This window comes from Cinclus cinclus, chromosome 3 (assembly GCF_963662255.1).
Source record: "Cinclus cinclus chromosome 3, bCinCin1.1, whole genome shotgun sequence".
NCBI classification, from domain to species: domain Eukaryota; kingdom Metazoa; phylum Chordata; class Aves; order Passeriformes; family Cinclidae; genus Cinclus; species Cinclus cinclus.
This window is the reverse complement of record NC_085048.1, coordinates 69,555,272-69,578,241: the sequence shown is the minus strand read 5'-3', so window position 1 is coordinate 69,578,241 and position 22,970 is coordinate 69,555,272. Positions and strand designations below refer to the sequence as shown.

The window sequence follows — 22,970 nt, the reverse complement described above, 5'->3', positions numbered from 1 at the left end:
CTCCCTGTGCTACAGAACACAAATGAGGGAACTACCAAACAAATGTGCAGTCAGCCACTACCATCAGAGATGTGCATGGGAGATATGACACTGGAGCCAAAGTTGATATATTATGTGTTTATATGTCAACTAAGGTGAATCAATACTAAGAGATGTCCATCACACAACATAAAAAAATGGGAAGGCAGGTAGCAAATAAAATTCCATAGGTGAACACTGAGTTCTAAGTGTGTGTCCTACCATGCAATATAGTATGTAACAGGGTAGCCTATCTCTCTGCTGTGGAGAGATATGTATCCTTAACTTTTACAGAGATAGAGTGGGGTAAAAGGTGGCCAAATGGGACTGGAAGCAGCTGATATACTGCTAGTTTTATCACAGTTTACCTCTGAGTAATTTATGTGCCCACACCCTTATACTGCCATGCTGTACTTCTCCTATCACAGCATGATTTGAAGATCTAGTGAGTAAGAAGTAATAACCCTGTAAGTTCAAGGGTTCCCTGTCTAACAAAAGGCAGGAGAAACATTCAGTACGTTGTTTTGGGGAGTCATCCAAACACAATGCACATTCTCTTGCAGCTTGTAAAATAAGCTATAGCACAAGCATTTCCCAAAGTTGCATCTCTAGGTCACTGGTGTTTTACTGGGGCTGAATACTAAAGAGCTATCTCTATTTTCATGTGCAAAACACCCAGGGATCCTCAACTGTTTGGTGGAATAAGATAACTTTAATTCTTACTATATTATGAAAGTTGACATGGCACAGTTAGAAGAGATCTCATAATAATTTTGAAAGTTGATTTGAACAGTAATGTTGCTCCAAATATCCAATGTACATTTTTAATATTTAAACTATAAAGAAAATTAAGTAATGGAAACACAGATCTGCATTTTCAGGGACAGGGAAGCTAATAAAGGAATCCTTAGTGCCAAAGTAAGCTAGAATAAGCTGAAAAAGCTAGAGAAAGAAACTTTTGATCCACACAACAGAAACAACTTGATACTTTAAGCTTCTCAATGCTACTGTCAGCACGCCTCTGCTGAGCCACTGTGAAAAAACTAAAAACAGATGCATGAGTTTTGCCATTTGACTCAAATCACACTGTTTCAGATAGACTTCCTGACTTCAACAAAATATTATCCCAAGCAAATGAAAAATTTTAAAAGTAGTACTCATCTGTTTTGATTTTGCCATTTCAAGAAATATCATTGACTGCTTTAGCTGAATCTAAAATACTGGTGTCAAGCATGTAACACAAATATCACCCTAAACATTACTGAATATTATAAACAAAATTTCTTATAAGCCAGAAAAAAATCTTTAGTTAAAAAGCAGGTTCAAGTTTCTAAGTGGCAAGAATAGATGTCTTGCATGAAGCTTACCAAGCCTTAGAACAAGCCACTTGAAAACAAGAAAATGTGTAAGGACATAATTACTGTCAGGCAGCCATCATAATAAATGCATTATTCTTATCAAGGACAAAGAACTCCCATAGCAATATGTTAGTTTGAGAACACAAGTCCTGCTTTTAACCAGATGATTCATCAGAAAGTCAGTCAGTCTGCAGAACAAATAAGTCCATCTAGATGGGCAAAGATGATGCCCAAGAGAGTTCAGTAGGTAAGTTATATTTTCTCCCCTTTAAAAAAATTACTTCTAACATAGCTCTGACCTACAGTCCAGTGTTCTTTTGTGCAAACCCCACACCTTCTTCAGTTCAGAAGCTTCCAACAAAGAATCCTTCCAGATACATACTTATATCAACTGGGACAAAAAAAGTTAGCCTTTTCTTTTTTTCCTTTTTAATCACTCATACGACTTGGAGAGCAAATCCTACAATGCAAGACTCCTGATGGTTTGCATAGGAAATATGCAATCAATCAGAAGAAAGCATATTGTTATTCTGGTTCATTAACTCCATGAGCTATTCTTACAGGAATTCACTGCAATCCATGCCACAAAATCCAACACCAGCTCACGCTTAAAAAATACAAGATTTGCTTTCCACTGAGATTGCAGGGGGGTTAGTAAATACTATTTGCTTTTGATAATCAGGCCCATATCTGACCATGTAGGGTGAAGAAACCAATTTAGAAGTTGAGAATTTAGTTGAGTCACTCCAGGAACCAAATGGATGGAAACTGCTTCTAACGGAAGCACTATTACCCTATAATCTCTGAAGGACACACCAAAATAGATTCGATGATCCAGCATACTTTAGGCTTTTCTCACACGGTAGGAAAACACACAAAAACAAGAACAAAAGTTTCAGGCTTTTCAGGAAAATACATTTTAAAGTCCAGCAAACAAACCCTAGTTATGATTCACTTGCAAAGTTTAAATTTCAGCACAAAGAGAGATGCATGTCACAAAAAGCCATGTGATTCACCAGCGACATTCAGCATGGCCTATTAATTACATGGTATCTGGATTTTTCCATATATTTACCCTTCTCGGCAGGTAAGACTGGATCAAACTTCAAAAAAAACGTAACAAAAACACCTGTCTCAGATTTTTTTAACAGATGTCCCCACGGTCATTCAGCACTTGCAGAGGCCAGCCTGCACCCCTACCTAACTCCTTCGGCAGGGCTAAGGGTCCGGCCCCTGCCTGGCGCAGCCGGCGCACTCACCCCGTTAACCTTTAGAGACAAAATCCCCATGTGAAGCCCAGAATCCCAATACCTAAGCCTCCCCAGAGCGCCGTTCACAGCCCGCTGAGCGCACACGCCCCCGCCGCTGCCGCCTGCGGGCCGGGACCCGCGGCTCCCGCCCCGGCCCCCGCCGCCCCAGCCCCTCTCACCAGGTGCAGGGCCATGGGCAGCGTCAGCAGGAACAGCCACAGATAGAGGTGGCAGCTGTTGGTGAAGGCGCCCTGCTCCGGGTCGTGGTACCAGCCCCCGGTCAGCGCCGCCCACACGCCCTGCCCCACCAGCCGCGCCGCCGGCGACACCATGGCCGCCCCCCGCCGCCGCCACCGCCGCCCCTCAGCCGCCCGCCGCCGCCGCCGCCGCCATGCCGGGCGCCCGCGGATTCTCCCATGGTGCCCCGCGACGCCGAGCATCCCGCCCGCCCCACCCCGGGCGCCGCAGCCGCCGCCGCCGGGAGGGCGCCGTCACGGGCCGCCCCCCTCCGGGCACCGCGCCCGCTCGGCCCCGCCGCGGGCCGGGGCCGCCTCCCCACCGCGGTGCCCGGGAGCGGCGGCGGCGGCGCTCGGAGGCCGCGGGAAGAAGCGGGGCCGGGCCGAGACGCGGCGGAGGGGGAGGCGCGGTTCTGGCGCGGGGGTGTCCGTCACGGCCGCGTCCCACCCCGGGCACCGCGAGGTGCGTTCACAGGTGCAAAAACAGCGCAGCGCAGGGGCAGCCCCGGCGGCCGCCAGCGGGGCTGCGCGCCTCGTCGGCCACTCCCCCACCGCCGGGTTCTCAGTGATCCTGCCCGATACATCACGAGTTTCCGATCTGCGAGCTCTGCCCAACTTCAGTGTCACCCGTTTTGCGTTGGCTTGAGATGTGTTTTGAGCGGGATGTGGGGAAATTCCTCAGGGGAAAAAAAAAAAATCGGATTCTTTCAAGAACGGGTTTAGGGAAAAACCCAGTCTGCCTTCGTTGAAGAGTTTCATGCAGCTGGTCTCAAACTAGTGGGCTGAAGAGGCAGGGGCACGCTAGAGGAAGCACAGGCCAAGCCAAGTGCGGGAGAGTGGGGCTGAAAAGGTGATAGAGCTGAATGGAAGCCTTGAGCAGGAGAGACTAAGGTCAGTGAAGAATGAGGCATAAGGATACCAGGTATATCCTTATGGAACACGCCGAAGGAAGGGCTGTAAGGGTGGGTTGTGAAAATCAGGGCTGACCACACACGGTGCTCACCATCTCCCATCCCCGACCATCAGAAAATAGTGGTGAAATTCAATTTTAAGTCTCTCACAGGCCCCTTCTAGGGACTGTTCCACACATATAGACCTTTTATTGCAGTCAAATTTGTGAAGGATGCATGCATGTAATGGATACATCTATCAACTTGCATATCATCAAATTTGTCCTCCTTCAGTTGTTCCTGGTTGTTGTTACAGTTTTCCAGACCAAACATGCCATTCTGCTGTGCTTTGTGTGATTTTTTTTTTTTTTTGACAAAGGTAAGAGACCAAAGATGCTATTAGAGTATTTGTGAGCTCATGAGCCATGTATCTCAGTTTTCTTCCTGATGTCGCAGGTGGTGTGGCTGTGCTGGATGCTTGTTTTGGCTTGATGGGAGGGATGATACAGCACTTTGAACAAGCAGTTTGGAGCAGGGGAGGAATGGCATGGTCTCCTTCAGCAGCACTGCCACCATTAGATGCCTGAGGATCTACAGCCTTGGGGCTTGAGTACTTGCTCAGTGTGACCTCAGTGAGAAGGAAAAATTTCCTGAACTGTTTTCCTGAGCTGTATGAAGGAGGGACATTCCTGGCTGTGCCTCATGTACTACTGCTGTAAACACATCTTGCCAAGCTCCAAAATAGAAAGGTGGGTAAACAAGGGTGTAAATAGAAAGCTTCTTCAAAACCTCCTCTCCTGTTTTTGGGACCTCTAACTCATGGAGGTTATAATGTGGAAGGCCTAGATAATGCAGACTGCAATTGATGTTAGGCTGACCTGTTGTCCTGGTTTTGGCTGGGATAGACTAAATTTTCTTCTCAGTATCTGGTACAGTGCTGTGTTTTGGACTCCATATGAGAATACTGTTGATAACACACTGATATTTTGGTTGTTGCTATATCATGTTTGTCTTAAATCAAGTTACTTTTCGTGTCTTGTGACCTGCCAGTGAGGTGGTACAAAAAAGAAAAACTGGGAGGGAGCATAGCCAGGACAGGTGACTGCAACTGGCCAAAGGGATACGTCAGACCATATGACATCATGCTCAGTATATAAAGTGGGAGGAAGATGGGGACATTTGGAGTGATGGTGTTTGTCTTCCCAAGTAATCATTACATGTGATGGGCCCCTGCTCTTCTGGAGGTGGCTGAACACCTGCCTGCCCATGGAAAGTGGTGCATTAATTCCTTGTTTTGCTTTGCTTGTTAGCATGGCTTTCCTTTCCCTATTAAACTGTCTTATTTCAACCCACAAGTTTTCTCGATTTTACCCTTCTGATTCTCTCCTCAATCCTGCTGGTGGGGGAGTGAGTGAGTGCCTGCCTGGGGCTTGGCTGCTGACTGGGGTTAAACCATGACACTTGTCCACACATCACTCAAGTCTTTCATTTGGATAATGCTGACACCAAGTATTTTTTGGTATAACGATACTTGCATTTATGAAGGGTTCCTGTAATTTCCAGGTCAGGATTTGTGTTCTGGACACAACGTAGATGCACAGTACTATAGCTACACAGTTGCAGGAGTGCCAAAGATTAAAAAAGGGATCTCTTTTCTCAGCAAAGAGATGTCAGTGAGGGTCTGAGCCGAAAACTCTGTCCTCTGTACACCACTCTTTTAACCGGTAACTCCACTAGGTGGTGCCGTCAGGAAAGTTAAGGGCACATTACACTGTTTTAAGTAATAATATTTCCATTATTGGAACTCCTAGGAACTGCAACTATACACCAGGATCCTGGAGCGCTGGGTGCTGAAGAAACACTGAACAAAGTCTAACATGAGTGCAGTGATTGCTAGTGGATGGTGGCACTTCAGAAAGCAAATTTTGGAATAATAGCTCTAGATAAATATTTAAACATTTCACTGAACTGCAACCAATACCTTGTCTGACCCAAAACATTCCACACTTAATTAGTTCCTGCAGATTCTTTTAGATAACAAAGTACAAGGTGGAATTTGTGTGGCAGAACGCTTGTATTACAACATACTTTATGGCTTTTATAATAAGGCAAATATGCAGATAAGGGAAAGGCTTGTAATTACCTCTCTGAATAGCTGCAAGGCAATGTTATATTAAAGGAAATGGGCGAAGACTTGATAGACATGCTGGTTCTGCATTCTTTCTTTTTGGTTAATGTGGTTCAGTAAGTCACTTTAGCATAATTGTATTTTTGCATTGTGTATAACTATAAATACAGTGGGATAATCAAGAATTTATGATTTTTGAATACTGTAATTTAATTTTTTTTAAATTACTGTCTTTATGTTCAAACTTTAGTTCTGTGGTATCCAGCTGCAAAATTTTGTGTTTAAATAGAAATGTACAGCGCTCTGGATGTAGGTTTTTGTGCAAAACATTGAATGTTCATCACATGAGGTTATTCAACCCAGCAGTGCAGTGTTACACCTTTACCAAGCGTTTACTGTCCTCCTCGGGGCCTCTGCTGGCAGCAGCCACATCCATAATCACAGGTCCCACAGCACAGTGATTGGCTCCTGGCATGAAAACTCATTTCCTTCCACTTTGAACCACTGTTTCCCACCACGCTGGTGAGATGAGACAGGAGACCGTCCCCAGCCCACATGCTTACCTCCAACTTCCAAGGAAACAACAGCTGTACTTTAGAAAGTGACACGATTTTTCCACTTAAAACAAGGAGAATCTTTATCCAGAAATAGCACATACGCAGCATTTGCTATTTTCAGGCAACCTCTTAATTGAACAGATTGTGTGGTCGCACCACACAGGGCTGGGACTCTCTCAGCCTGTGCACGAACAGGGTGGTGAGCAGGGGAGAGTTGGAGAGGGTCCAGAGGAGGGCAACAAAGATAATTATGGGCCTGGAGCATCTCTCACGAGGGAAGGCTGAGAGAGCTGGGCCTGTTAAGCCTCGAGAAGAGATGACTGAGAAAGGACCTCATCAATGTCTATCAGTATCCAAAGGGAGGATGCCAAGAGGATGGAGCCAGGCTCTTCTCAATGAGGGTGAGCATTAGAACAAGAGGCAACAGGCTGAAACTGATGGATAGGAAATTCTATCTAACATGAGGAAAAACTCCTTCACTGTGAGAGTGATGGAGCATTGGATCAGATTGTCCTGAGAGGCTGTGGAGTCTCTCTCACTGGAGATGTTCGAGAACCATCTGGACACAATCCTGTGCCATGCCCTCTAGGATGACCTGCCTGAGAAGGGAGGTTGCACCAGAAGAGCCCCCGTGGTCCCTTCCAGCCTGACCCGTTCTGTGAGCGCCTACGAGAGGCGGAGGCAAGTGGCAGAGCAAGCACGAACCGAGGAATCTCGAGTTTCTTCAGAACGCGCTTGGGGTTTGCTCCAGAGGAGCCCCAAAACCGCACAGGGAAGGAGAGGGAAAGCTCCGGCGGAGGCACAAGACCTCAGCCCGGTCTGCCGCCCCCGAGGGACAAAAGCGAGGGTCACAGCTGCCCGCGCCTCGTCCCGGGACCGCACCGACCCCGCCGCGCCCCGCCCCACGTGACGGCGGGCGGCCAATCGGCGGGCCCGGCCGGGCGCGCGCGGGGCACCGGCTCTGCCCTCCCCGCCTTTCCCGCGCGCGCCTGCGCTCTCCCTGCCGGAGCCCCGCGGCGGCGGCGGCGGCGGCGACCGGGCCGGGCGGCCCCGCCCCTGCCCGCGCCCCGCCCTCTCCTCCCGCGGCTCCCGCTCGGCGGCGGCGGCGGCGGCGGCAGGTGAGGATGCGGCTGGGTGGGCGCTCCCGCGACGGCGGCGCTGCTGCTGCCGGTGGCCGCCGGGGCTGAGGTCGCTGCCATGGCTCTGCCGGGCGCCGGGGCGGCGGCGGCGGCCGCCGGCGGCAGCGGGGGTCCATGTCCGCTGTGGACGGCGCTGTACGACTACGAGGCGAGCGGCGAGGACGAGCTGAGCCTGCGGCGAGGGGACGTGGTGGAGGTGCTGTCGCAGGACGCGGCGGTGTCCGGCGACGACGGCTGGTGGGCGGGGAAGATCCGCCACCGCCTCGGCATCTTCCCGGCCAACTACGTGACCCGCCAGCCCCGCGGAGGAGCGGCGGCGGGGGGCGGCGGGCGGGGGGACCCCGCGGGGAGCCTCACGGAGATCGACTTCCAGCACCTGGAGCTGCAGGAGATCATCGGCGTGGGGGGCTTCGGGAAGGTGTACCGGGCCACCTGGCGGGGCCGCGAGGTGGCCGTGAAGGCGGCGCGGCAGGACCCCGACGAGGACATCACGGCCACGGCGGAGAGCGTGCGGCAGGAGGCCAAGCTCTTCTCCATGCTGCGGCACCCCAACATCATCGCCCTGCACGGGGTCTGCCTGCGGGAGCCCAACCTCTGCCTCGTCATGGAGTTCGCCCGCGGCGGATCCCTCAACAGGGCCCTGGCCGCCGCCCCCGGGGCCGCGGCCGCCCGCGGGGGCCGCCGCATCCCCCCGCACATCCTGGTGAACTGGGCGGTGCAGATCGCCCGCGGCATGCTCTACCTGCACGACGAGGCCATCGTCCCCATCCTGCACCGGGACCTCAAGTCGAGCAACAGTGAGTCCCGGGCGGGGGGGGAGAGGTGACGAGGGACCTTGGGAGCGCGACGGCGAGGGGATGTCCCCGCCTTAGGGCGCTGGGCTCGGGGGAATCCCGGCGGGGCGGCGCGGGGGCAGGCGGCCGGGCCTGGACGGGCTCCGTCCGGGAGCCCTGTTCCACCGGGGGATGCGTGTCGCAACTCGCGCACCCGGTGCCAGAAGCTTGGGCAAGCGGCAGGTTGGCTTGCCCGGCTGCGAGCTGACTACGAACGCATGGAAAGGTCGGGAGGAGCCGGGGGTACCTTCAGCGCACGCAAAGTTCTGCCCCCTCCGAGGGGAGCTCACTTAAGGCGGGATAAAATCCTGCGTGCAACTACTATTGCAGTTCTACGAGGCTTTGTTTACTCTGGTGCGTTGTGTGGTCGTGGCTTTTGAAACTTACCCAATGAACCAAGCACCTTGTAAAGAAAATACTTAATAAGGGTATCACTTCTGTTTCACTGCCGAGCAATCATATGTGTTTCTGGTTTTCACTGCATGCATTTAGCATTGCTAAAATTTACCCACTTAGCCAACATTGAGCTGGAGAAGACAAGTACCTTAAAATGAGTAGAAACTGTTGTTCATATGCCAGATTTGCTTTCATCCCTTGGCATGGACAAATGCACCTGCAAGAATAAGAGAGTTGCTTAATTCATGCTTAATGGTTCCTTGGTCCATCTGACAATTCAGAAGCATCTAAGATTTTGGCTACTGTGCATTTGGAAGGCTGAAGAGAATTACTGGAATAAGAGTGTTTATGGCTTGCCATCGTAGTTGTGTTTAGAAATAATGACCTGAAGGTGGAAATCTGTGTGTTTCCATAAATATCTGAAGCCATCTCAACTTTTTCCTTTTTGTTCTGCATGTTCCAAAAGTGCAGCAGTGTGTTAGTCTTTTTTTTTTTTTTCGGAGTTAGGAGTCCTTAAGTAGTCCAGTAGAAATAAAATGCTTCATTCAAGTTTGAAGCACTTTGTTTAAGAGGCTGTGTGTGTTGAAGGGTCACCATGCGTGGGCTGTTAAAACAAGGCTCAGTCATGGTACTGACTGTTCTGAGAATACTTTCACTATTTGATAAAGAAAACCTTGCTCAGCTGTGTTTGTGGTTCTGTTTGTAGCACAGGCAGTGAACTCTACGATGTTTAGCGTCATGGCCAGCACCTTAATGTCTAGCAAGTGGTCTATAGGCAGCTTGTTCCCGTTTAGTTTGCTGCTGTGTTTGGAATGAGCTGCTGCACCTTGAGTATTTCTTGGCTCTCCTTAGAGTGGGCTACTGCATGCTAGCGGCATGTTTAGTGACAGTAATGAAGTTTGTGTCTGAAATAAATTCATAACCCTGTGGTTTAGTGTAATGCTGGGGGCTGAGTTGGGTACTGCTGAAAACTGATTACCATTATCATCTTTATGTATAAGGGTAATGGCAGAGCATTTCAAAAATATAATTCTGATTATAACCTCAGCCTATGTGCCTATTCACTGCTTCCATTACTAACTCCTGTTGCAGATGCACTTAACTTGAGCTAGTTAGATCTCTCACCTGCATTTCTTAATCTTAGCAAGATACTTCAAATAAACTTATGAGTTGGAATAAGTATTGAATATGCTAAATAGAATTATGTCTCTTGATCATCCATCTGAATGATAGTGTTAGGGGACAATGGTACACTTGTGGTACCATATCCTGTTCAACAACATGAATTTAAAATGACTGCAAGTCATGGCAGTATCCCCTGCTCTGGTAACTCATCCATTCATCGAAGATTTCCCTTCATTCTTTTTCTGTAGTCTTTTGCAGTCTTGCACAGTGGGAGTGGAATGCTGCCAGGGTTCACTGAGCGACTTGCTTGGCGTGGATAGCAAGAGTTCTGCAGCGACTGCAGCTCCAGACAGGGGTCTGGCAGCACCCATTCCTCACCTGCTCATCGCTGCTTTCCCAGCACTGCTAGTGGTGGTGGTTCAGTGCTCTCCGTTAAGCAGCTCCTCTAGGTAGTATATGAATGTATCAGTTTTGTGCTAGCTTAGTTATTTTTGTTAAGAAGGATGTTTAAATTCCTCAGACAATAAATTAGAAAAATGACTGCCCTTAATATAGTGTGGTAAGGAATGCTTCTCAAACTATTTTCCTAGTAAATAGGCAGGAACTACTTTTTCCAGCAGGGAAAGGGAGCCCCTTCTACGAGTGTATTTGACCCAGAAAAGGTATGTGTCTGGGCATGTGGTTGGCTGCAATAGCAAGCATCTCAAAGGCAAGCATGTTACTTCTCCCGTGCGATTTCATGGAGTTGGGATCTCTACAGCATAGCTAGTGTGGCTTCACTGATGCCAAATTGACAGGACTGGAGAGAAAGTGCTACAAACAGAAGAGCCATGAGAGCAGCCAGCTTTTATTGACAGCAGTGACTGTCTAGGTTTGAATGCTCTTGTTTCATTGGGCTCTTTTTGGGAGGTGGGAGAAGGCTTGTGTTTGTGCCAGAGTAAAGGAAATAGGTAAATAAATGTTTTCCATATTGGAAAGAAAAACTAACAAACTTGGTTTTGAGGGCTGAACAAGGAAGTAAAGTGTAACTCGAATTTTATTAACAGCAGTTAATAAAATTTCTTCAGTTAATTTCTTCAGTTCTTAATTTCAGTTAATTTCTTCAGTCCTGGAGTCCATGTAAAATAAATTTAAATTTGCAGGTTTTTCAGAAGCAGACAAAGCAAAGGTGTAAAGAACACTTTTAGCTTTAAATATGTGCGATTAAATGAAACATAGTAACCATGGTCTCTACTGTTGACTTAGGAATTGTGGGTGCTTTGTAAAACCTTGCATGGCTCAAGTGATGGGAAGTTCCACTGACAAAGATCATGGTTTTTTTGAGGATAACTTCTCACAAGATGTTCTTACATTCCTCAATGTATTTTATAGATTAAGGACATAACCTAAAATAAAAGATTAAGATGTGAACTTCACCTAATCTAATATCTGAATAAAAATAATGGAAGAAAATTCGAGTTTTTTCAAGCCATCATTAGTAAAGGAATTCTGAATTAGCTGATGCTTTAACTGAAAATGAGATGTCTTAAAAATTGTGAAAAGTCTTGAATATTCCTAACTGTCTTCTCGGTAGGAACTTAGTCTTGATTAAGCATACCAGCTGGTTATGGAAAAAATTTAGGTTTTACTGGAAATAAAAGACAGGAATCTACAAGACTAGACACTATTAGTTATGTGTGTCTTTTTACCACATCCTAGCTGTTTTTCTGACTCTTTGGAAGGGCAACTTTTTTGCTCTGAGGGAATCAAATTTCTTGCTTCTGAGCAAGGACACCCCATTAGTTACAAGACCTGTGGTTATGTAAGGGCTCAGCACAGCCTCCCCTGATTATTCTGTCCTGAAGAAAGCTAGTAATATGTTCAATTAGAATATGCCACATTTTCACTTTTTGAAGTCAAGTGTAGAGAAAACAGGCTTGTGATTCTGGGATCGATTTCAGACTGTGCACTGCTTCTGCCTTTAAAAAAATGCACTTTACCTCTAGTGCAGCAACCTTGGGTACTTCTAGGAAGCATTGCAATACATTCTAAATGTCTTGCGTATGGCACAGACGTATCCATGATTACAGAGTTGATTATGTGTAGATTAAATGTACTAACACAGTACTGATAAAATGCTCTGTGCTCACTTGTCATAGATGGATATGCCAGAAGGCTTCGGTTTGCTGTGGCTTTCACCAGCTCCTCCAACAATCCCGCGTCCTTTGCAGCCCTCAGCTCTGTTAAGGCCATTGAGTTTATATTGCTTTTTGAAATTGTCAAGTCAGCTTGAGTTTCAAGGATTGTTGAAAAAGACCGGGGAAGTGACAATGCTAATGGGAGCTACTTGGAATCTGAAGGAATCAAACATACGAGAGGACAGCCCACTGTAATGTCATGCTCTTCAAACTAGTATAATGAGAAGCAGTTAGAGAATAGAAATAATTTGATTTTAAAACCTTAAGAGAAAGTGTGGTGTACTTTGATAGAACTGTTGGACCAGTTGCTTTTGATGAGGCAAGGTGTCCTGGAGTTTGAGATAAGCAAGAACAAATTATCTCTGGTTCTTTGCTTTTGCAGGTTATTTTTTTGCAACAGGATTGCTCAAGTTATGCTATTAAACACCATTAAAATAAGATGGAGATGTTTTCCAGAATTCATAAAAACGGCTTTCTCTCAAACTTCTCCATATAGGAACATTAGGCTAGTTGTTCAGGAAGAGGAAGAGTAAGAAACTAGAGTTAAGCCCATCTGCCGTTTTCTGAAATGATTTTATATATTCTGAAATCGCTGTGGTGCATAACTTCTCTTTTAACTGTTTTGAAGAGGTTAACACTTGTTCACATCACAAGTACAGCTGTTATAAAATGTTTGAAATTCGGAATATTGTACAGTTACAAGAGAATTCAAAATTACATTCTATTACAATTGATCTTTGGTAGTTTTAGATGGAAGAAGAATGGCTTTTAAGTAGATTTGAGCTTCAATATAAATTTATTTGAAAATAAAATTCCAAGATGCCCATGATGTCAACGAAACTTGAAGTTTTTTTCCTGTCAGTAGCACTGTGCCAATTACTGCTCACCTATTGTGGTGTAACAAAACTAAAAAAACAGATGTATTCTATGGGTATGTATGCTGCATTTCAATCTCGTCCTCTTGGCACTCCCATCTGTGGAATTTACAATCTCGTATTGGCTTCCACTGTCCCTGGTGGGCTAAGCCTGGCTGTCCCAAGGTGCCTAGTGCTGGGTGACTCAGGCACCTCCTGTAGCATGCTGCATATGCTGTAATTGGTTTGGCACTGCCTGTACTGCCTGGCTGTCTGCTAAGCTTCTGGTGGCTGGTGTCTCTGAGGTTTGGAGGGGAGTGGATGTTTTTCCTGGCAGAACTAACTGAAGTTCCCCTGCCATAAGGCAAGTGACTTTCATAAAACCCATAGGAACCATGTCTTTAAGAATGTGGTATCACTTTGATAAATATCAAAGGTAAAATAGTGGGCCAGAAGTTATTTAGCATTTTAAAATCTGTATGCTGTAGTTTTCCATGCTGTCTTCATATAGGAAGTCATGGTACTTAAATGCTTTACATTGTTTTTAAGTACTTAAAATTGCATAAAGCTCAAAATTATGCCAGGTGTACTGGGTTCCTATCCCATCTCTGAGAGGCAGTAGCCCTGCCTTGTGCTTTGCTGTGAAAATAATGCTGCTGCATTACAACATTAAGAACTGGTCATACATCCTGAAGCATCTGGAAGTGTATAAGCAGGAAGGAGCCCTGGCTTTTATAACCTTGTTGGATAAGTATTCTTTAAAAAAAAAAAATAGAAAACCAAAATCAAACCACCTTCATGCAAACATTGGTAGGATTGCAAAATTTCATTAATTTGGGAAAAGACCTGTTCTGAAGGTTACGATCTACTTGAAGTTAGCGTGCCACTGAATTCCAGTAAGTTTTTCTTTTGAGTGTCCTTATGTCACATGAAAGAGTTCTGTGTTTCATAAAACATTGCTCCCAGTAATTTTTTTCATTATTTCACGTGTGCTCAGACTATGTAGATAATGATTCTATTTTTTGAGAGGCCCTGAAGGTTAGCTGGATTCTGTGAGTGCATCAAATGCGTAGCAGTCTTGAGCTAGAGTATTATCTTTTTTTCAGTTCTTTGAAGGCAGTGCTATGTGTTATGCCTGCTTTAATATTCACTTGATATATTTACTTGTTACTTATGAAAATGTTGTATATTTTGTATTCAGAAAGATGCTGGAATTCTAGAGAGAACAATTTTGAGTAATTGATTGCTGCTATTGTCTCAATCCACCATAGAAATAACTGAAGTGTTAATAACTATAGTTTTAAAATGTTGTAGAGGCCTAATTTCCAGTTGAAGGATGTGCTTCAGCATTTAAAAATAATATTCAGGAACCTTTTGATTTTGATACAGTATCCATTAAATGAAATATTGTGAACTACTGCTCTGTAACACAATATTTGTATGGTCTAAGCTTCCAGAGGAGGAATAATATCCAGCAGTTATTTTATCTGTAGATGAAGACTTACCTGCAGTAGCCATTTATTTCAATGACCTCAATTACCATCTGCTAAATTGGCTTCTGTTTGATGTTTTTTGTGTGTGTCAAGTCTGGACATTAACAGGTGGAAAAAAATGCTCATTAATTTAGAACAAAGTCCCTCAAACTTAACAAGGCTGAAGTATATTTGCATGTAGTGCTTAATGCTGAAAACAAGACTCTAGGCTGAAACACTAGCTATATGTAATTTGCTTAATTAAATCCCCATGAACTTTTAATACCCGTATTTATAATTCATTTTTAATACAAACTTTCATTTTAATGTTTTCCCAACTATGTCCATCTGACAACTGTAGAGAGTTGTTTCTTATTTGGTGTTGAGACTGCATCTCTTAACAGGGAGGATTATTAAGTCAAGAATAATATTACTTTGATCTTTCTCTGGATCTAACTTGTTTTTTCAAGTCTTTCTTCTCTCTTTGTGCTGTCATTGTAAAACACCAAGTGATCTGGTTTACAACTTTTGGAAGATTGGGTTTTTTTTCCATTTTTTGGGGTTTCTTTTTGCTGCTTTGTGTTATAGTCATTCCCAGCAGGTTTCTGCAGGACTTTGATTTGTGCCAGGGTTTCTGGTGACCTCTTCATGGTGAATGTGGGGAGTCACATTCTAGTCTGTATGTTGTGTTTCCTCACTGTTTTTGATGAAGAGTTTTGTTTTGGGGTAGCATTTTAAATTGAAGTGTAAGACTTTGGATTAGGAGTGTTTATAATATTTGTGTATTAAAGAAGACTTCAAGCATTATTTGGCTCAATTTTTTTGTTGTTGTTGTTGTTGTTTTTTATTTTTAAACCTGGTAACAAGGATATGTTCATATACCTTTCTCCCTCTGAAAATTATACTGGGCAAGCAATCCATTTCCACAAAGGTCAATGGAAAAACAGGCATCTAAACACCTCCCATTAGCTGTTAAAATACTAATAAAATTTTGTTCATTCCCCTAGACAGTGAAAAATAATTTTTAACTGCTGACCATAACTCTTGATAAATGAACAGACTGCAAAGTGTGGTTGAGATTTAGACATTGGTGTAGTGTTAGCCAAGCATTAGAAGAAATTGAGATATAACTGTGTTTTCAGTTACAGATTATTCCCCCATCCCCATTGGAAACTAGAGAGACAGGGCATATCTTTGGACCCTCTTAGCAATATTAAAAGTTCCACGAAAATGTTCTCCAACCTTAAAAGAATAGAGAAGTAACACATCACTGAACTGTATTTGAATGTTGAATGCTGTTTTGTGGTTTCTTTGACCTTAGAAGAGAATGGCTTTTTGTTTGCAATCTGTAAGTTTTCTTACCACTCAGTATGAACTTTCTTCTAAACTTGTTTCAGTGTTTCAAGTTCTGAAACAGGCTGACCTTGTAAGATAAACATTTGCAAGGAATGGTTGCAGTGTGGGGTAATTTCTGACCTTGAATTTTGTTTCTGATTATTTGTTGAAGTTTAAAGCATTGAAATTTGTTTCAATGACTTTCAGTAATAATGCTTCTAAAAATGCAGATATTTTTCTTTTGTTTTGAGCTTTGGGATTGTTTTGTTTATTAGAAGCAAAATTAGGGCATTGAAGTAAATATAAATACAGATTATATATAGATAGAAACGGATAAATACCAAATTACTTGGCTGTCTATATTTACAGTATCATAAAAAACCAACTGGTGTAATGTACATTCCTGGATTGACAGCTTTAAACTATTTCATCATTTTTACCTTGCTTGACCATGTTACTAAGCCTACCTCAATCCAGTCACTTAAAATAAGTGGATGATTACATTTCAACCCACTTACTGCATGTTAAATTCATGGATTAAATATGGTAAGTTGGAAAAATGACATTTATATAATGTTACCACAGATGTATTCTTCCTTCTTGGCGCTTCCTGCCAACTTGAACCTTTTTTTGTGTGTGTGTGTGTGGGGTCATAGCTCCAGATAATCAGTCCTGGATGTGCCAGTGTTGGCTACATAATCATTCTTTGTTCTCTTCATAGTGACTAAAATCTGTGTTTTGGCAGGTGTACTACTAACTCAGAACTGTTAAATCGTTCCTCCCTCTCAAAAATGAAGGAGTAAATTTTAATTGCTGTGGTTCATTATGGGACAAGTTAACCCTTGGAACTAGCTATATTTTAGTTCTAAATGTTGAGGCACTTCTGTGTTTTTTTTTTTTAATTACTATTAGATGCCACTGTTCTTCCTGAAGCTAATTGCTTTTATTTCCTCCTGTATTATGTTGAAAGGAAAAAAAAATCATACTTCTTAACTCATTGCTTAATGTTACACTAATTATTGAGACAAACAATTGGTTTTCCTTTTCATTTTCTCTTCTTAAGAGAAAGACAGCACTGTCAAGTTTGCAGAGTTCTCATTTCAAAGTAAGTTTTTTCACTTTGCTGTTGAAGATTAGAGTTCTTGAAAAGTCCTGAGAGGGTACTGAAGAAACTGCAAGAATGCAGTGCAGGAATCCTACCCCACAGAATATATTTTGATGGGATTTTTTTTTTTCCTCCCAAGTTTTGTATTACGAAAAATAAAAAGTGGAGTCAAAAATTGTCTGGTTTTTTTTCTACTTTGTTTGGTAACAGGTTGGCAATTTTTTTTTTGTTGTTGTTAAAACAGCAAGACTCTTTCAAATATTCTTTATAAAAGAAATCAACAGTCTAAAAGTTCTTTATAAAGTGTAACCTATTAAAATTCCTCATAGCAATTATGGTAAAGGGGTTTTCTGTTAACTGATGAGATTCTAAAGGAACTCAGTGACTAAACCTGACTAAGTATCTACAACCAGAATTTGGATTCATAGCAGTTGGTATCTTCAAAGGGACCTTGGAATTGTTTTTGTTTTCAGTTTATTTAATGGTTTTTTTTTTCAATAGTAGATTTAGTCGAAGGTGATTTTATAATGGAAAAAAATGTAGCAAAGCTGGATCCTATCTTTAAATATCTTTAAATCTCTGACTAAAACTAGATGTAGAAGGATTGGCCCATTTCTGAAATGTTGCTTGACTTCCCACTTGTTGCAGCAGGTGACGTGTGGCTTCCTTGGGCAGCTATAGCTTCACGAGGAGGCTTCCCCACCCACCTCCAGGCAGCTTCTGCCCCCTCCCACCTGTCAGCAGAATCTACACATCTCAGTCTCTGCCTGTGTGGTCAGTAGGTCAGGTTAAATCTTCAGAGAGATCCAGCAGGAAGCTACTCTAAGCTGGTTTATTTCCAGGCTTCATTTTCTGCTGAGCGATCTGGATGGTTGAGTCTGCCAGGACTACCCAGTTGCTAGACTCAGTCTGGGGGGTAGAAGAAGCTGTAGAGGGTGAGGAGCTATAAATGAGGAGGAGGTTATGGTAAGTATTTCAGTGGCAGCAGGCTCACACTGTGTTGGTTGTGACATGAGATTTCACCTCTTCAGCTTTGCTAGTAAGTCACCTTTAAAAGTAGTATGTGTTTTCATCTTTTTAAGCTATGTATCTTATGTATTTATATTAAACTTTATTTCATTTTGATGTGACCTTTTGTTGTATTAAATATTCTAATTTCAACACATCAAATGCACCTTTGAGATAGGTCACAAGAAATAAAGCAACAAGGAAGCTCATAATTGCAGAGTGTAATAGGCTGTGATCAGGAAAAGTATGCCAACTATGTAAATACTTCCGTGTACAGAGAAGCTGTGTATTCTTCTGATTAGTTTGAAATATCAAACTGCATCGAATCATGTTCTGTTGACTTAAAAAAATAACTATAATTCCAAGCCAAAATTGAATTAAATATTCATGGCTTTAAAACTAAATATTGAAAAGGTGATTTGACTAATGATAGATAATTTTAGTTGTTAGTTCTGAAGGAAGGGAACCTCTGTCAGCTCCACTGGATGCCATTTGCAAGATTATAAACCTCACCTGTGTTGCCTGTTAAATTCTGTATGTTGTATGATATATATTGTTTTAGGGAATGGCCAGGTCTTAAATTTGGGTTAGGCAAGAAATCAATGTTTTCTCAAAGTTTCTCTTGGAGGAAACTGTACCTGATGTGTTGCCGAAGACTGTTTAATGGAATTTGAACGTAATAGTTTTGCCTTGTATTTTGTTTTTTTTTTTTAAGAATAGGCTGAAGTTCCTTAAAAAATCAATCCCTTTCATAACAAAGATGGTGTTCTTTGAGGATTGGATTCATAGCCACTTTATTCTGCTGAGTTTGAAACATTATCTTAGTCAGGAATTTGCCACCTAACGTTTACCCTTTTCATCTGCCTCCATTTTGGTCACTGTTTTTTTTTTTTTTTTTTTGGGTTTTGTTGGTGTTTTTTCTTTTTTGTTTTTTTTTCTCTTCAGAGCTGCCTTTTAAAAATAGCAAGCAAAGGAAGTAATTGCTGTTTCAAGTAAGTGGGGAAGTTCCCTGTAGATAGCACACAACTCAGTGTTGTGTAATAATAATTTCTAAAGAGCATTTGAGAATATTTGGTGTCTGGTCTGCTTTTGATTTTTTGCCGATGTAATATCCAAATCCTACGTTTTTCAGAATTTACTGCTTATGTAAATTATTATTATTTGAATGTCTGATTATAAATGCTTGTTACCTCTAGTACTTCCTCTTACAGCACAATAGAAATTTCTTTTGTTTGCATTACAGACCTATCTGAAGTGCCAGTGAAGCACAAGTAAAAAGTCAAGTAACTTGCAGCATCTGTAGTCTGTGCCAATAACTTGTTAAAACTGCTTCTTTCTCTCAAGTTTCCATTTGCCCAAAGTTACTTTAATAATAGTTATTAAAGAAGAGAAGGGGAAGCAAAAAATGGTGATGCAAGGTGTGTTGGAGCTGTTGAAATCTCGTCCCTTTTCCTCTGTTTGCTTCTCCCTCAATTTTCTCCAGAAGGCAGGTGACTCCCTAGTCATTCTCATCCTTTGGTGCTTTTCTTTGCTGCATATCCTACTGTGGGATATGCTTTTCTTATGAGGTTGGTGTGTATTTGTCAATTCATGATGTCAAGGACTTCTTGTGTCAAGTCTTGTCTTGTTTTGGCTTTCCAACTGGGAACACTTTGTTCAGGATCTTTTTTTTTTTTAGTATATGTTGGCTCCTGAGGTAAATTTTTTGGGTTGTCGGTTGTTTTTTGTGTTTTTTTTTTTTTTTTTTTAAATCTGGATATTTTTAGACAAATGCATTTAAGAACAAACTGTTCCTTTCAGTTAAATGTGAAAATTAAGAACTATTTATATGCCGGCTGTAAAGGGACATAGATAATAGAGGAGTAGAGTATCCCTAAAATAAAAGGTCTCCTGCATATGTAACCAGTGTTTAAAGGATAAAATCCCCTTGCGGATGGTGACCTCTGAACTTAATCCAGTGAGACAATCACAATCTGACAGATACGAGCTACAGAGATAACAGAACCCATCCTGAGAGCCCACGGGAGAAAAGGAAGGTATTTAAGAAGAGGTGCTGCATAGGCAAAAGTATCATCATTTGCATATACAGAAGAGTTCTGATTAGTTCATGTTTTCACTGTGATATTTTATTTGTGGTTCATACACCTTATTTTTTCACTATGATACTTAATCTACAGTTTAAAATCTGGACATGACTTCTGTAAGCAATGTTGAGATTTTAATTTCCAATTATAATTGGGACCAAAAAACTGTTCCAAATGATGAAGGTGGGTCTCTTAATATGGACGAGGCATTGTGTTTCATTAATTGAATATATAGCATTTAATAAGGTTATTTTCTGCCTGATAGTCCCCGGGTAAAGATGCAGGGTCACCCTGCTGGTTTTGTTGCATGTTGGTTTAGTGAATTAACAGGAACCAGATTTGCTTGCAAACAGTTGGAAAGGGAACTGACTGGGTGCAGGGGGAACAGAGACAGCAGCAGCATTGTTTGGACAATCTGTTTGAAAGTAGAGTTGTGCAACATTGTTTCCTTTATAGTATTCTCTAAGAATGACTTTATCAGTGGTGGTAAATGTAGTGGATATGTAGGCATTCTTACGTATAATCACAGTAACTTAAAAGCCATTTAATACCACATCTATTTATTTGCAAAACCCATGATCATCGCCTGTTTAGCAAACTGCTGATAAAGTTGTGAGAAATTGGTTACTAGCAATTTACTAACTTGGGAAAATAAGGTTGCTTAATGTTTTATTTTTAGTACTAACAAAATAGGTAATATAAAGAGGGTATAATAGAAAGTACAAAGATGATAGGAGGGGTAGAATGGACTTCAGTATTTCAGGATTATTTTTTTAAGATTGTTTGAATTCAGTACATTTAAACCACTAAAAAGGTGTTCACTTCTTTGTCTTGGCTTCTCTCAGAATACATTTTTTACTTAATTATTTTATATGTGTGGTAACTGAAAAAAGTCACCTGAAAACACTGGAATGCATTACTCATGCAATAAAACTGATTTTAACTGTATGAAGTACTTGGATTTCAGATGAGGTGTTGTCTTAAATGGGGACTTTGGCTAGATAAGATTCGAGAAATACAATCTCCATGTACTTAGAAACAAAAAGAAAACTTAAGACCTTGGGATAAAACCTGCATTAAAAGAGTAGCATTGAAGAGCTTAGTTCTAGATAGGGGTTTCCTAGATGTGCTGCCTAAAATATCTGTCCAGGCCTCCCTCAGGCTTGCTGTAAATACTGTTTCTTAAGTTACATGAATTTTAACAAACGAAAAGGAGAGAAGCTGAGGGAGGAATGCAAGCCTTTTATTAGGAATTATACTTTAAACAAAGTGCTTGCAATTTAAATTAATTATTCTGGTTCTTACCTAGACTTTCAGCTTAGTCTTGAAAGTAGCATTGGGGGTGTCACTCTGTAACTGAGTTTGGCAGATGTGTGCCATCAGGAATCTGGTTTGTCTAAATGTGTTCTGTTCTATAATTTCTGGCTTTTAGGTCCAAATGTAGGCTCTTGCTTAATTTTTCATTTCCCCCAGTAAAATTTCAACCCAAGCTCAGAACAGAAAATGCAGTTCTTGTTCAACTCTGGCTAGACTTGGTCTGCTACTTTATGTATACCTCACCTTTTGCTCACCTCAAAGAGAGCTTTACTGCCTGAGTGGAGAGTTTGGAGATGGGAGTGATGGGATGGGAATGGCACAGAAAAAGAAGTGGAAACTGGGAGCATTTGACGGGGTTTTTCCTGGGACCTGTGCCTCATTTTCAAGCCTAAATTCTGTGCCTTTCTTGACTAAGAACACCTGGTATGGAAAGACTAGTGGTGTGGTAAAGAATTGTTGCTGGGTCTGTTCTAATTAGTGGAACACAGGCTTGGGAAGTACTGGCTGGCTCCATGGCAAAGTGTTAGATTTTAGTTTCTAAAAGTGTGCAGAGCATCTTACCCGCATACTGTTACACAGTAACATTAAATGAAATATTTGCATTGTGCCATAAGATCAGTAGAAAAATATTGCAGCTGTAACAATGATAGTGCAGAAAGCAAGAAAGATTAATGGCACTATTACTTGAGGAACCCTTAGGTTTAACAGAAATGTGTTTTGGATATTGTGACTTTTTTGAGGCGTAAACTCTGCTTTACAGTGCAGAGGAGGGCAAAAACAGGGATGGGAGAAAAGAGGCAATAAAATTCCCCACCCTGGTAGCTCCAGATCTAGAACTGAGTTTAATCAGAGGTATACCTATAAGACAGACCAGCCGGAGCACCTAGGAAAACATCTTGTTAAGAGCACCAGTGCTGTAGGTCTGCATTCTGTTTCTAGGTATGGGTAACTTCTGTTCTCATAACTTCTCTGGACCTTCGTTTAGCCTAGCAAAAAGGACAAGGTTTTCTGATTTTATCTATGTAAAAGATATTACTAGCTCCTAACTATTCTATTTTTTATGTCTGCTTCAGTTCCTGTTGTTGGACACGTATGTGCAGGTTTAGTCATTCAGTATTTCATGAGCTGTTATGCTTTGTAAAATTCTATGGATGCCTCCCTGTTTCTACTGAACTAAGCCTTTGTTAGTGTATTTTAGAATTGAATTAACTAGTTGCACAGCTACATGTAGCTTGATAGTTTTCCTTCTGTTAGCCAGAACAGACAGGCATTTCTTCCTCGTTCATCTCTTCTTTTTAGCTATAGATTTTAAGATTGATGTTACGCCAATTTTTTAGTATGGTGATCTGTTCCTTCTTAGAGTGGGGACTACTTTCTGACTGGGCTGCCCAGGGAGGTGGTAGAGTCAGTATATCTGCAAATGTTCCAGAAATTACTGTGGTACTTAGTGCTGTGGTTTAGTCAACATGGAACTGTTTGGTCAAAGGTTGGACTTGATCTTGGAGGCTTTTTTCCAACCTTTATGATTCTGTAATATCTTATCTGCCTCTTTTAATACCAGTTTACTGCATAGCATTTAATTTTTCTCTCTGTCTTACCTGGCTTTTATCATTAACTTGTTGATTTACATTTCAGGAATTATTGAAAATAACATCTCTGTTGCCCTGCTGTAAATGTTTCTGGGTATG

At 42.4% G+C, this 22,970-nt stretch overlaps 2 protein-coding genes across 2 annotated transcripts in view; one reads left to right on the top strand and one right to left on the bottom strand.

The window, feature by feature from the left end:
* PCNX2 (pecanex 2) overlaps window positions 1-2,958 on the bottom strand; it is a 150,614-nt gene extending 147,656 nt beyond the window's left edge. The window contains exon 1 of the mRNA XM_062489044.1: window positions 2,806-2,958. Within this exon, the coding sequence (XP_062345028.1) occupies window positions 2,806-2,958 (153 nt within the window). The remainder of the gene's footprint in view (window positions 1-2,805) is intronic.
* Window positions 2,959-7,634: 4,676 nt separating this feature from the next.
* Window positions 7,635-22,970, top strand: part of MAP3K21 (mitogen-activated protein kinase kinase kinase 21) — a 38,190-nt gene continuing 22,854 nt past the window's right edge. Inside the window, exon 1 of the mRNA XM_062489042.1 lies at window positions 7,635-8,373. Coding sequence (XP_062345026.1) covers window positions 7,635-8,373 — 739 coding nt within the window. The remainder of the gene's footprint in view (window positions 8,374-22,970) is intronic.